Raw genomic sequence first — 12,346 nt, 5'->3', positions numbered from 1 at the left:
CTGGAGCGTAATGAATTCCCCATCCCAGGATTTAAAGCATGGTCTGAACTATCACAGGGTTGGGATGTTGCAAAGAAAATTTAAATCATACTGCCAGCCCACAAACCAAACAGACTTACTTTCACTGGATTTTGTTTTTTCGAATTAGTTACAATTTAAAAATTGCGAGATTTCACAAAAATGCTAGCCTCCAAAAAATAAGATCTGATAACACAGCCAGCTGGAGCCGAGAGCAGCTTTCCTTAGAGAATCCTCTCCCCATTCAAAACAACCCCTGCTAGATCACTTCCCTTTGTTACGTGCTCGCCCCAGTAGGCAGTTTACTTTGTACCCTCTGCTGTGTGGATGAAGGGAATAAAAGCAGAGTTGCTCTGGGTTGGAGGGAGCATGGGGCCCCCGAGTCCTCCCCTTTACCAGGGCGCCTGAGGCAGCCGCCAAGAGTCCTAGAGTTTCTTTTTCTTTTTTCTTTTTTTTTTTATTTATTTGATAGAGAAATAGCGAGAGCAGGAACACAAGCAGGGGGAATGGGAGAGGGAGAAGCAGGGTTCCCGCGGAGCAGGGAGCCCGATGTGGTGCTCGATCCCAGGACCCTGGGATCATGACCTGAGCCGAAGGCAGACGCTTAACGACTGAGCCACCCAGGCGCCCGAGTCCTAGAGTTTCAATAAACACCAGGTTCATTCTTGGCCCTGCAGGCTTCCTGATCTTTCCAGAAGCCCTACTTGGGGCTTCCTGTTGAAAGAATTCCAAACGTAAGGCCTTACGAAGAGTTAGGTTAAATTATCGTATGAAGAGCTAGTTCTTGGGATGTGAATGGTAGGACCTCACCTAAGTGTCGCTCGTTCACGGCGTCAGACACACTTTGTAGCTCAAAGGAACTGCGATCCCCGTTCCCACCGATGAGTTTGCGTGTGATGGAAAACTGTCTCCGCGCCCACATGTGCACAAGCTCTGGGGAGTGTTTTCCTTTCTAATTTCACACACTGACGGCTGTTGACCCACACCTAAAATACAACATGACACGTATGTGCTGAAGGTTTTACTAGTAGATCATTCCTGAGGCTTCAGAAATGGCAGGCGTTGGAGACGCTAGGAGAGAGTGTGGTCAGAACTGGGGTCCACATTGGGCTCTGCACTCCATGGGAGTCTGGAATCCAATTTGCTTTGGCTCAGGTGCCTGCCTCCTCCCTGCCACAGGATGAGGCATTACCCCAGCGCCCCCTCCCCCGCCTGCATCACCTCCCCGGTTAAACAGTGCCCACCACCCCCCATCCCCGCTGTAAGCTGTAATCTGCACTTGCCTTCTACACTCTGCCATCATCTTTCCCTTAGTTGATCTTAGGGTCTATGAAGTTGGCATCTTCCGATCCTCAGATGATGCAGATGGTGGAGGCCAGAACACAGCCTTGGCACCGAGATACTGGGAAGAGCCCAGCTCCCCATCTGCAAACTTTCAGGTCCGCGTGCCACAATGTGCTAAGAGCCACCAGGGTGGAGGCAGAGGACACTCTCCAAGGCTACACGTCTTCAAATCGGACCTGAAGGTCCTGTGTCTCTCTTCACCGCGCCCCAGCGGACTGTCGAGGATGAGTGCAGTGGGCAAGGGAGAAGGGCCAAGATGCAGCCTATCTGGGAGCGGGTCTAAGGTGCTTGCAGCAGGGAAACACTCCGTTCTGGTTTTCTAGTTTTTCTCTTCAGCTTCCACGAGCAGTCTTAGTCCACACATACGGCCTGGAGTGAGGCTTGAGAGAACCGTAATCTGCCCACAAGATGCTGGTAGGCATCAGGGAGGAACCCTGAGGAGACTAGCCGGGTTCTTTCAAGATACTGGCAGAAGCCTGAGTCTAGATGGCGAAGGGCATCAAGAGATTTAAAGAGAGGGCTCCATACAGGGAGGAGTTCTGCTCGAGCCCTGAGCGGTGTGAAGGGGACGATGCGAGGGAGGAGCTGAGCCCAGAACGCACTCATGCTTAGTAAGGGCGGTGAAGGCACTCCACGGTTTCCCCCTGGGCCCTCCTGCATCTCCCCCAGCACTTCCACAACACCTAGGGTTTATCCCTGTGGCTGTGCATTTCGTGCTTTTTACTTAACTGACTCCCCCATTAGGCTGTGAGCTCTTAACTTCCCAGTGGCTGCTACAGGGTGGGAGCTGGGTTCACCGAACGACCAAACAGCGGGTCACACCACGCCAGCAGCCCTGCTGCCCGGAGGTGTTCCTTTCAATCCCCCACCATATACTGTACGTCCGCCCATGCACCTTGCTACACCTTGCTAATCCTAACATTTAGCGAGCACTTACTGCGTGCAGGCAGGGTGAAGTGTCGGTGGGGGTCCCCCATTCCTCGGTTCCATGCCTCCGCTCAGGCAGACCTCCACAGAGCAACACTGCTGACGGCCCCACCTGCTCACTCCGCGCCGCCTGGGGCAGAAGCGACTTCCTGAACAGAACCACCTGCTTGAATTGGCGCCACCTGGCTCCTCCTGCAGGTCCGCCCACTCGCAAGCAGGGTGCAAGCCGGTCTGCTCCCCACCCTGCAGGACGCTGGGTCCGGCAAAGCCGCCCGGGCAGACGAGGCTTGCAGCTTCCTGGCTCGGCCTGGGACTGGGTGGGTCTAATTCAGAGAAAGGCCCTTTGTCCCAGCACAGCACAACTCATTTATCGAAGATGTACATTTTATCCATGTTAACGTCTCTGAAATCCGGATGCATCTTCCAAACAGATGGCATGACACAGCTGAATTGGCTGTGACGTTTTCTTAGTGGTACATCTCACACTCAACAGCATCTTAGATTCGAAGAAACATGGTAAGGAGCATTCTCCAGCCAGCCTTATCAAGGAGCCGGTATCTTGGGCTCCGTCTGTCCCAGGGAACGGTGCTCAACTGGTTCCGAGCACAGGAACGGAGGAAAGGGGTGTTCTTTACTGCCACCCCGCTGGCCCAGCCCCAGCCCCATGCATTCCCCTGGCCTAAGCAAATAAATACGACACCTTCTCCAAGGTGTGAACACGAACAGCCCGGGCCAGGGAGAGCGGAAGCACTAGGAAGCCGGAAAGGGCAAGGGCTCACGTGGTGCGTGTGTGTGTGTGTGTATGTGTGCATGTGCGTGCACACGTGTGAGCACTCAGGCGATGCTCCAGCATTCAGCCCGCACCCCCTCTCCGCCCTGATCACTGTCTTATCCCACCTTCCTCCCTTTGCCGCTCGCCCCCAAAGATCCCCACGCTCCACTCCTCGATCCTCTCACGTGGCTTCTGCCCCCCACGATTAAGGCCACTGTTAGGGGCTGAATTATGTCCCCTCGAAATTCATGGGTGGAAGTCCTAACCCCGGTACCTCAGAAAGTGACTATTCGGAGACGGGGTCTTTACAGGGGTTGTCAAGTTCCAGGGAGGTCATTCGGGTGGGCCAGTCTGGTTCGACTGGCGTGCTTCTGAAAGGGGAAATGTGGACACGGAAGGCGGGGTGAAGACGCGGGCAGAAGCCGGCCGTCTGAGAGCCCAGCAGAGAGGCCTAAGTCCTCGGGAAGAGCCGACCCTGCCAACACCCTGCTCCCCGACTTCTAGCCCCGGGGGCTGTGGGACTGAGCAGAGCTGGGTGGTGCAAGCTGCGGGCCTGCCGTTCCGTGAGGCAGCCCTGGGAACAGCACGGCGCGGGTAAGAGCCCCTGACAGCGGCCCCCACCACCTCTGCTCACGCGGCTTCCCCGCATTTCACAGCCCCACTCACTGCCCCTTCGCCTCCATGGCTGACTGCTTCCTGGCTTCGCTCCATTGCTCCCCTCAGGCTCTGTCTCCCAGTGGCAGACTGCCTCAGGGCTCCCTGTGCCCCCCCGCCGGGGCTAGCCCAGGGCGACCTCCTTCTCACTTGGCTTCACCCCCCCACCCGCACCCCCACCCCCAGGAGCCACGGCCCTCAGAGCTCCACCTCTAGCCGGCGTCTGTGCCAAGTTCCAGGCCCAGCACCCACCCATCTCCCAGACATCTCCACCTGCACGCCTCAAACGCATCTAGAACCAAGCGTGTCATTTCCCGCCTTCCTCCCCACAATGCCTACCCAACCTGCTCCCCTCCCCGTGTGCTGTCGATCTCAGAAAATGGCACCACCACCCGAGTATTGCCCCCCTTGGGTTACTACTCCCGAGACCAGGTGAGCTCCTTCTCTCCGCTCCCGGGCCACCCTCCCTAGACTGGGAGATCTTTCATGGCAAGGGCTGTTCAATTCATGTCTACACAGAGAGACCTCAGACTCACACTCTGGAGACACCCCACGGCGGGTGGGGGACGGTGGAAACTTCCCACATAAGATCTTAATGGGTAAGCAATTGTCACTGAAAGAGGTACCATATCACAGATAAGTTTTTATTACTTTGTCCTGCATATAGAACCCACGAAATATAAAAACATGTCCAGAATTAGTCGAAGGAACCACCCCCCACCACCAGCCCCTTCCCTCCCTGGATGGGCTCAGATGGGGGAGCTGGAGGGTTGCAGGCCGCCTCCCTCTGTCCAGTGAACAAGTTCCATATAAAAATAGATCTGTAGAGAGCTCCCAGAGAGCCATCAGCCCGCATCCGTGCAGGGCAGAGGTCTGGGACCCCTCAGGATTATGGGACCTCACTCCTCCATGGAGGGGAGGTCTACCCTGGACACCGAAGTCCTGCCAACACAGCCAGGGGGGTCCCTCTGCAGAATAGCCGGGGGATGGGGAGGGGGCTTGGGCCTTTAGAGCATGACCGATGTAGCTGGAGATGGGGACGAGGCTCCCTCCACCCAAGACGGGACACTGGTCCTCACGCCATGGCCTTTCTGGGCTTGGGTGGGGGTAGGGGGCGAGCCTGGAGGGCAGCTGGCATGGGAACGGACCCCCCGGCCCTGTCAAGGGTGGAAGCAGTATCTCAAGCTTCCCCAGTACCTCAAAGTCACTGACTGGGGCAGGTGCCCAGGAGGCGGGGAGCCGAGGGAGGGGTTCCAAGGAGAGAAGAGCCAAAGGCACTGATGTGACGCACTGTCCCCCACCGTGGGTGCTCCCCAAAAAGGCGCTGCATCTTCCAGCCTCCCGGCTTCTTCTCATGCTAGTCCCTCTGCTTGGATGCCTCTTGTCCTAGGCCCTCCCATCTTGGCCTGTGCAAAACTGCACCCACCCCAAGGACAGACACCCCCACCCCCACCTTCAAAGCCTTGTTGAACGTATGCATCAGCCTCTCAGCTGAGAAGCCTTTCCAGACACACCTCCATATACACAAATCACGAGACTGTCCATCTGCCCTCGGGCCCAGCGGCCCACAGACCCCGAGGTCTCCCGTGGGGCCCAGGGCACTTTTGGAAGGCATCCCTGTCGTACTTCTCAGTGCCTGAGCTTGTCTCCCCACCTGGGCTGAGCCCTCCACGGGCCAGCTCCATGTCTCATCCATCCCCTTCTCCTCCCCCTTGGCTCTTCCTTCCCACCCATCCCACCCACCCGCACACAGCCAAGCCCAGAGTAGGCATATGGCAGGGGTGACCTGGACAAACGCAGCCCCTGGAATCCTGTCCAGATCCAGCTGCCTTCCTGTTGTCCTCTGAAAGCCCTGGCCTCGCGATCACCACCGCCTCTGGGAAGCTCTTCTGGATAAGGAACTCTGGAGTTAGCTCAGTGTGGCCACTCCTGCCGGAGCCCCACAAAAGTCAGAGGGAGAAGGTGCTCCCCAGGAGGCTGAGGGGTGCCCAGGAGATAGCGCTTGCGAGAGGCGGTCACCTCAGAGTACCTCTAGGCTTCCTCGGGGAAAAGCATTGGTATCACAAGGTAGGACCAAGGACTCTCTCTCCAGAGCCAACCTCAGCCCTGGACTGGGAGTTGGGGGCAGGGGTTCCAACCCCAGCCCTGGCCCTAACTCCTCCACCAGCCTCCGTCATTCCTCTCTGCACAGTGTAGCTCAGAGCCTGTCAGAGAGGGAAGGTCCACCTCTGAAGATCTCTTCACCATCCCCTGGGGTGGAAGAGCAAAGCTCATGGGTCCTCCGGGGAGAAAACCTCTCCCCTCATGCTCTTCTCAGATGTCCCGGCCAGTGAATTTACAAAAGGAATGCAAACGGGAGGCCTCACTGGGCCTCAGGGGAGCACCAGAACCTTGATGGCCTAGCCAGGACCCTCACCCTCACCCTGAACTCTCAGCCCAGGGCAGGGGAGGCAGAAATCAGCTCCTGAGTCTGGGGCCTTGGGGTCCAGCCCCGGAGCTCAGCACCACCTTCGCTGCCTGGGCCTCAGGACCAGTGTGGCCGAGCCCATGCCCAGGGAGCCGAGGACCTCGCCTCTCCAGGCCCCTCAGGATGGGCTGCCAGGCAGAGGTGGTCCCTGCCAGGTCTCATGGGAGCTTATTAGGGACCCATGCTGTCAACTGGCCCATAAGTCTATGGGAAATAGGGGCACCCACTCGGGTAGGCCCCAGGCCCCAGTGGGTGTGGAAGACAGAAAAACATGAACAAGGCTATTTAAAGCTAGGTCTTCCCTCTCTGTCCTGCCCACCGTGGTCTCTGGGACCCTGCATTTCCTCCTGCTGTTATCTCAGGGGTTCTCCCCAGGGATTTAAACCCTCTGGCCAGGGGGACTGAGTCAGCCAAGGTGTTCAGACTGGGGAAAATGGGAGGAGTAGGCAGTGAAATGAGGGGACCTGTGGTCCCAAACAAGCTCTGGGCCCGAGTGCAGGGAGAGCGTGCTCACTTCCACCCCGCCGGGGTGCGGCGTGCCAGGGTCCCTGTGAGGGCTGGGGTCCTGGCCTGGAAGGACGGCGTGGCTCACACCTGCACCCCCTGGCCTTGCAGCTGGAGCATGCGTGCCCGCAGGGCGCTGATCCCACTGAGGAGGGCCTCTCGATGTTCCACCGACGAGATGCCCAGGCTCACCAGGTCCCTGAAAGAAGGGCCGGTCAGACCCAGCTGGCTCAAACCCTCTTCTGCTCTCCCTCCCTCCGTCGGGACAGGGAAGGGCCCAGAATTAGGACAGGCTCGGGCCCTCCCAGACAGGTTCCTCAGACTCACTGGGCGGCCATGGCGGCCACGGCCTCCAGGCTCCCGTAGCCACCGGCAGTGAAGCTGTCCTTGTAGCGGCCCAGGTCCAGGGCCTCCAGCCATGCACCCACGGAGCCGAAGGACGGAAAGGTGGAGAAGGCACGGTCCGCCAGGGGGGTGGGAGGCCTGGGGAGCAGAGGAGCTGTGGTCAGTCGGCAGCAGGGTTCTGGTGCCCAGACCTGGTCACTCTCCTGAGGAGAGGCCAGCCGAGAAAGGACAGGAGAAGGGGAGGGCGACCGAGCCCCAGGGCAGACCCGGCTCCACAGAGTGTGAGGCATTGTCAGAGCAGGTGTGAGTTTTGAGATACCCGGGCAGGTAGGTAGAGAGTGGGCTGCACTTGGGCCAGCTAAAGGTACTGGGAGTATCTAGGGGGTAGGACATACCTAGGACGGTTTGGGAGGTGACCCATGTTATACTTGGGACAAGAAATACTCATTTCACTTATTTTATCTATTGCTACTACAAACCTGTTCGAACTATTTCCACATGTATTCACCCAGTCAGTGGTCATTGTACTGGGACATGTGAGGCAAAACCCAGGACAAGTAGAATGACTAAGGTGGAGGACAATGTCCATGTGTCTGAGGCAGGCAGAGTATCAGATCTATCTAGGCAACTGGGTGAGCGGCCCTACCTGGACAGGTGGGGTGGGACAGGTGGGGTAGACAGGTGGGGTAGACAGGTGGGGTGGGACAGGTGAGGTGGACAGGTGGGGTGGGACAGGTAGGGCAGTTACACTTGGGCCACATGGGGAGCCCACTCACGGCGAGGCAAGTGGTCAACTGTATCTGGTGGTTGGGGATAGGTGGGAGTGAACCTGGCACAAAATGGCATCAGTTGTACCTGGGAGAGGCGGTCGTGGCACACTTTGGGGGTTCCGGGTCCTGCACCATCTTGCTCAGGATGCTGTGGATCTGGGAGAACCTGGGCCGCTCACTTGGGTCCTTCTGCCAGCAGTCTAGCATCAGACGGTGTAGGGGGGAGGGGCAGTTCCTGGGGGGTGGCAGCCGGAAGCCATCCTCCACTGCCTTGATCACCTGGGCCATGGAGGTGAGGGGCAGACAGGAAGCTTTCAGTCCCTCCAACACATGCACACATCCCATCCCAAGGAAGACTCAGGCAGTGACCAGGCAGGACCGGAAGCAAGTAGGCAGTGAAGAGGGGCCTAGGGCTGAGAGATCAAGGGTCAATGGGCAGAGGTCAGGGAGTTGGGGCCCAAGATCACTCACGTCTTGGCCAGACATGTCCCAGTAGGGCCGCTCCCCAAAGGCCATCACCTCCCACATGACGACACCAAAGCTCCACACGTCACTGGCAGAGCTGAAGTGTCCAAACTGAAGCGTCTCGGGGGCGGCCCACAGTGCTGGGCTCCGGCCACTCTGCAGGCAGGCAAGCAGGTCAGGGGCAGGAAGGGACTGGCCCAAGGACCCCCAGGGCTCCCCACCCCACGGAGCCCCAGACCCAGCCCCACCTGCCGTCCTCCCAGCTGCACCTCTGGGGAAGGCACATAATGATGCCCACACTGGCATTCATTTGGGGCCAAGTGGGGGGAGGGGCAGGGCTGTAGGGAGTGTGACCCTGACAAGGCAGGGAAGAGGGCAGCAGTGGGTGAGGGGGACCCTGGTGCAGTCTGATGGGCAGGTTTGCCTGGGAGAAGGGAACCCTCACCATGGTGGTGTAGACAGCCTCTGCTCGGTCCCGGGGGCCCCGCCCAAAGCCAGAGATCTTGCAGATAAGGCCACTGCTGAGCAGTACACGGCGGGCCGCCAGGCCCCGGTGGACGTAGCCCATTTCCGAGAGATACTTCATGGCTGATGCCAGCCCAGGCAGCAGCCCCAACAGCTGCCTGGCTGCCAGCTGGCCCTCATGCCTCTGTGGGAGGAACATGCAGTTCTCTGGGGCTGTGGGACCCCAGCGAAGTCACCTGGCCCCCTCTGGGTTTGCCCTGGGACCCACCAGGTGGGCCTGGCCAGTGGGCCCCTTTTTAGGGAACGATGCCAAGTACAAGTCCCACCAAAGAGAAAGTGAGGAACAAAGACTAACATGGTCAGCGGTACCCCCCAGGACCCAGGCCACTCACCCGCAGGAAGCCGTCCAGGGCCCCATGGCTCATGTACTCAGTGACAATCATCAAGGTGCTTCCTGTGCCAGGGATGGGGACACACACACTAAGCTGCCTGCCCCACCCCCCACCCCCCACCGCTCACACACATGCTCCCCCCACCCGGGCCCCAGCCTGAGCTGAGACAGCCAGAAACAAGTTTCCCCAGGTGGGCCGCACCCCTGCCCAGGACCCTCTATGCCAAAGAACAAAAGATGAGGCATCTGGAGGAGGACAAAGGCCAAGGTCTAGGAGCTGCAATAAGTTTGCTAAGAAAGATCACTCAAGGTCCAAGCAGTCCACCCCCAACAGGGTCACTACAGGTCAGAAAGGTCATTCAAGGTCGGAAGGGTCTCCCTGAGTCGGTGAAAGAGAGCTGAGGCCTTCTCTCCATATTGGGCAGCTTAGGGGCTCCCCATCCCATGGCTGGAGGAAGGGCCTGGGGGCATAGGAGCACCCCACCTCCCACCCTGTTTCCACCCATACTTGCGGAGGACACGGCCCTACCTCGGGTGACGACACCCTCCAGCCTCACGACATGGCTGTGGTCGAACTGGCCCAGGGTGAGGGCCTCAGCCAGGAAGCTGAGCCTCTGGGAGTCAGAGCAGCCGTCCCTGAGGGTGTGCACGGCCACGGGGAGCTCCTGGAGGCCAGGGAGCTGCAGGCGGCCGAAGGACAGCTCCCCGAACCGCCCTGTGAGGACAGAGCACCTCAGTCCCCTGGAGGCCACCCCCCTGGCCAACCCAGGCCCGGTGAGCAGCGGAGAAAGCAGCTTGGGATCACAGGCTGTTCCTGGCCTGGGGCTCAGGGCTCCCGAGTTCGAATCATGGCAAGCTGAGACCCAGTGATGTGACGTGGGCTTCGCAGTCCCCACCTCGCTCTGCATGAGGAGCTATCGTGCCCGTTTTACAGACAAGGAACGAGTTCAGAGCAGAAGAGGCACACAGCTGGTCAGCGGTAGAGCCAGGACTAGAACTCAGGTGTGTCTGGTCCCCAAGTCTGTGAATGCTCCTCCCCACTGTGCCCCCCCATGAAGGCCTGGGACTATACTTCTGCCAGTGGCAGTCTGCGGAGGCCAGGGGGGAAAGGGCTAGGGTGGGGAGGCCTCCTCAGTGACCATGGGGACGAGGAGAGGGTAGGAAGGCAGGATCACAGACTCCTCTGCCATCCCCTTCCCTGGAACCCGGTGGGTGGAGGTCCTGTTTGGTGTGGAGCTGGGGCTTCCTGGGCAGGCCAGGACTGGGGTGAAGGCAGGGCTTCCAGAAATGGGGGAGGGCCTGGAGGGCAGAGGTGAGGATGAGGGAAGAGAGGGGGCTCTTGGGACGGACAAGGCTTCCTGGGTGCCCAGCTTGCCTGCTCCAAGGCTTTTCTCCAGTGTGACAGTTTTTGCATCCAGCTCCTTAGCAAACAGATGAACAGCCTGCAGCGGGTCCCCACAGCTCTGGGGGTCTAAGAACGTGCGGCGCGTCGGGACTTTGACTGGAATGCAGGGAGAACAGACAGGGGCTGGAGGAAGGGGTTCTGTGGCCGGGGGTGGGAGGGGTCATGAAGGGCAGCAAGGAAGAGGGCTAAGCAGGGGCAGGCGACAACTCACAGTGGAAATACAGCTCCTCCTCATCGTGGGCGTCCTGACCTCCTTTGCCATAGGGGCAGGGCCTGGGCAGGTGCAGAGTCACTCTTTGAGCCAGGCAGCCCCAGCCCTTGGCCTCTTACCAGACCCAGGGTGGCAGCTCCTTATCCCTTCAAAACCATTAAGATCTGTGCCCTAGGGGAGGGACCTTCTTGTCCTGCTTTGAGAGCTCCTCCCCACAGCCGACACATAACCCCAGCCCCAGACCTAACCCCTCATCCCCACCCACATTCCTAATTATTTTCCCTCTGAGACACAATGCATATTCTTGCACCTCCAGAGGCACCCAAATCCATACCCCTGACTTTGAACCCCTGAACTTTGAGCAAATCGGGTGGCCCCTGCAGTCAGGGGCAGCCGGGGTCTAGCCAGGTAAACAAGCACTGAGCATCTATCGCAAGCCCGCTCACAGGTCCAAGCACAGAGGGGCACACGCAGCCGATGGGCCTGACCAGTCCCAGACCTCCAAGGAGGGCTTCCTGAGGCAGAGGTGGCCATGGACCAAAGGACTGCGTCACTATCACCAGAGCCCCCAACAGGCATTAGGGGCCCCTGAAGGGGGCCTTGCTGGCCCAGAGGAGAGCCCTGGTGGTGTTGAGCAGGTGAGCACCATGACTCAATCTGCATTTTAGAAAGATCACGCTGGCTGCAGCTGCCGCCCCCCGCCCCGACCCTCAGGAGCTGACGGTGGCTCAGTGGCTCGGGCTACAGGGGGAGCATGGACCCGGAGAAAAGAGGACTCGAGTGCTCAAGTGACGTTTAGGTGACAGGGCCACAGGGCTCCGAGACTGCTAGAAGGCAGAAAGGAGGAGGGAGAAGGTCGGAATGACTTCTGGGGTTCTGCATTGCCCAACCGTTGATGGTGGTGCCGTTTACAAGGACAGGGAGAAAGAAGCTCTCGCTCGGGCTGCGCCGGTGGGAACGAACGTGCAGCGCCCACGGGATGAGCAGGGAGGGGCGCGGAGTAGGGAGTTAGAAATGAGTGGGGTGGGGGGTGCAAGAGAGGTCTGCCCTGGAGATACGAGTGCGGCAGCTGTGAGCATTGTCCAGGAAGAGGACAGAGCCTGGGAAGTGGGACCGTGGACAAGTCTGAGGACCCCGACATTCAGAGACCGGGTAGAGGAGAAAGAGGCCATGGAGGAGATCACAAAAGAACCGCCAGACAAGTCAAAGGGAAACAGAAGGGAAATCAGGGGTGGCCACGTCACAGGAAGGCAGGAAAGAAAAAAGTGGCACGGGGAGAGAGATGGTGTGGAGGCTCGGAGGAGGGGGCGGTTAGGGAGATGTTTCTATATGGATGGGAAAGGGGGCTGAAGTGGTCACGATGGTGGTTAGCAGCATGGGCTCTGGAACCTCACGCAGGGACTGGCTTCCCAGCTCCTCTGCTTGGTAGCTGTGGGACTCGGTGGGCTCAGATTTCTCTTTAATAAAATCAGGATAAAGACAGCCCCGCCCGATACAGCATGGTTGCACAGAGCTTACTAAGCACTCACTAAATGTCAGCTGTTATGTGGGGCAGAGGGGGACATTAGAAACAGTAGGGTTCCTGAGGTGGTGAGAAGGGGCGGGGTT

At 59.0% G+C, this 12,346-nt stretch overlaps 1 protein-coding gene across 1 annotated transcript in view; it reads right to left on the bottom strand.

The window, feature by feature from the left end:
* Positions 1-5,493: 5,493 nt before the first annotated feature.
* EPHA10 (EPH receptor A10) overlaps positions 5,494-12,346 on the bottom strand; it is a 38,850-nt gene continuing 31,997 nt past the window's right edge. Inside the window, exons 9-17 of the mRNA XM_045895452.2 lie at positions 10,739-10,800; positions 10,498-10,623; positions 9,652-9,837; positions 9,124-9,185; positions 8,712-8,915; positions 8,273-8,422; positions 7,887-8,080; positions 7,014-7,169; positions 5,494-6,885 (exon numbers count right to left, since the gene is read on the bottom strand). Coding sequence (XP_045751408.1) covers positions 6,771-6,885; positions 7,014-7,169; positions 7,887-8,080; positions 8,273-8,422; positions 8,712-8,915; positions 9,124-9,185; positions 9,652-9,837; positions 10,498-10,623; positions 10,739-10,800 — 1,255 coding nt within the window. The 3' untranslated portion in view covers positions 5,494-6,770. The remainder of the gene's footprint in view (positions 6,886-7,013; positions 7,170-7,886; positions 8,081-8,272; positions 8,423-8,711; positions 8,916-9,123; positions 9,186-9,651; positions 9,838-10,497; positions 10,624-10,738; positions 10,801-12,346) is intronic.

This window comes from Mirounga angustirostris, unplaced genomic scaffold, assembly GCF_029215605.1.
Source record: "Mirounga angustirostris isolate CCGP_5_RB_7025 unplaced genomic scaffold, mMirAng1.0.hap1 SCAF_4, whole genome shotgun sequence".
Lineage (NCBI taxonomy): Eukaryota > Metazoa > Chordata > Mammalia > Carnivora > Phocidae > Mirounga > Mirounga angustirostris.
This window is presented reverse-complemented; position numbering and strand designations above follow the sequence as displayed.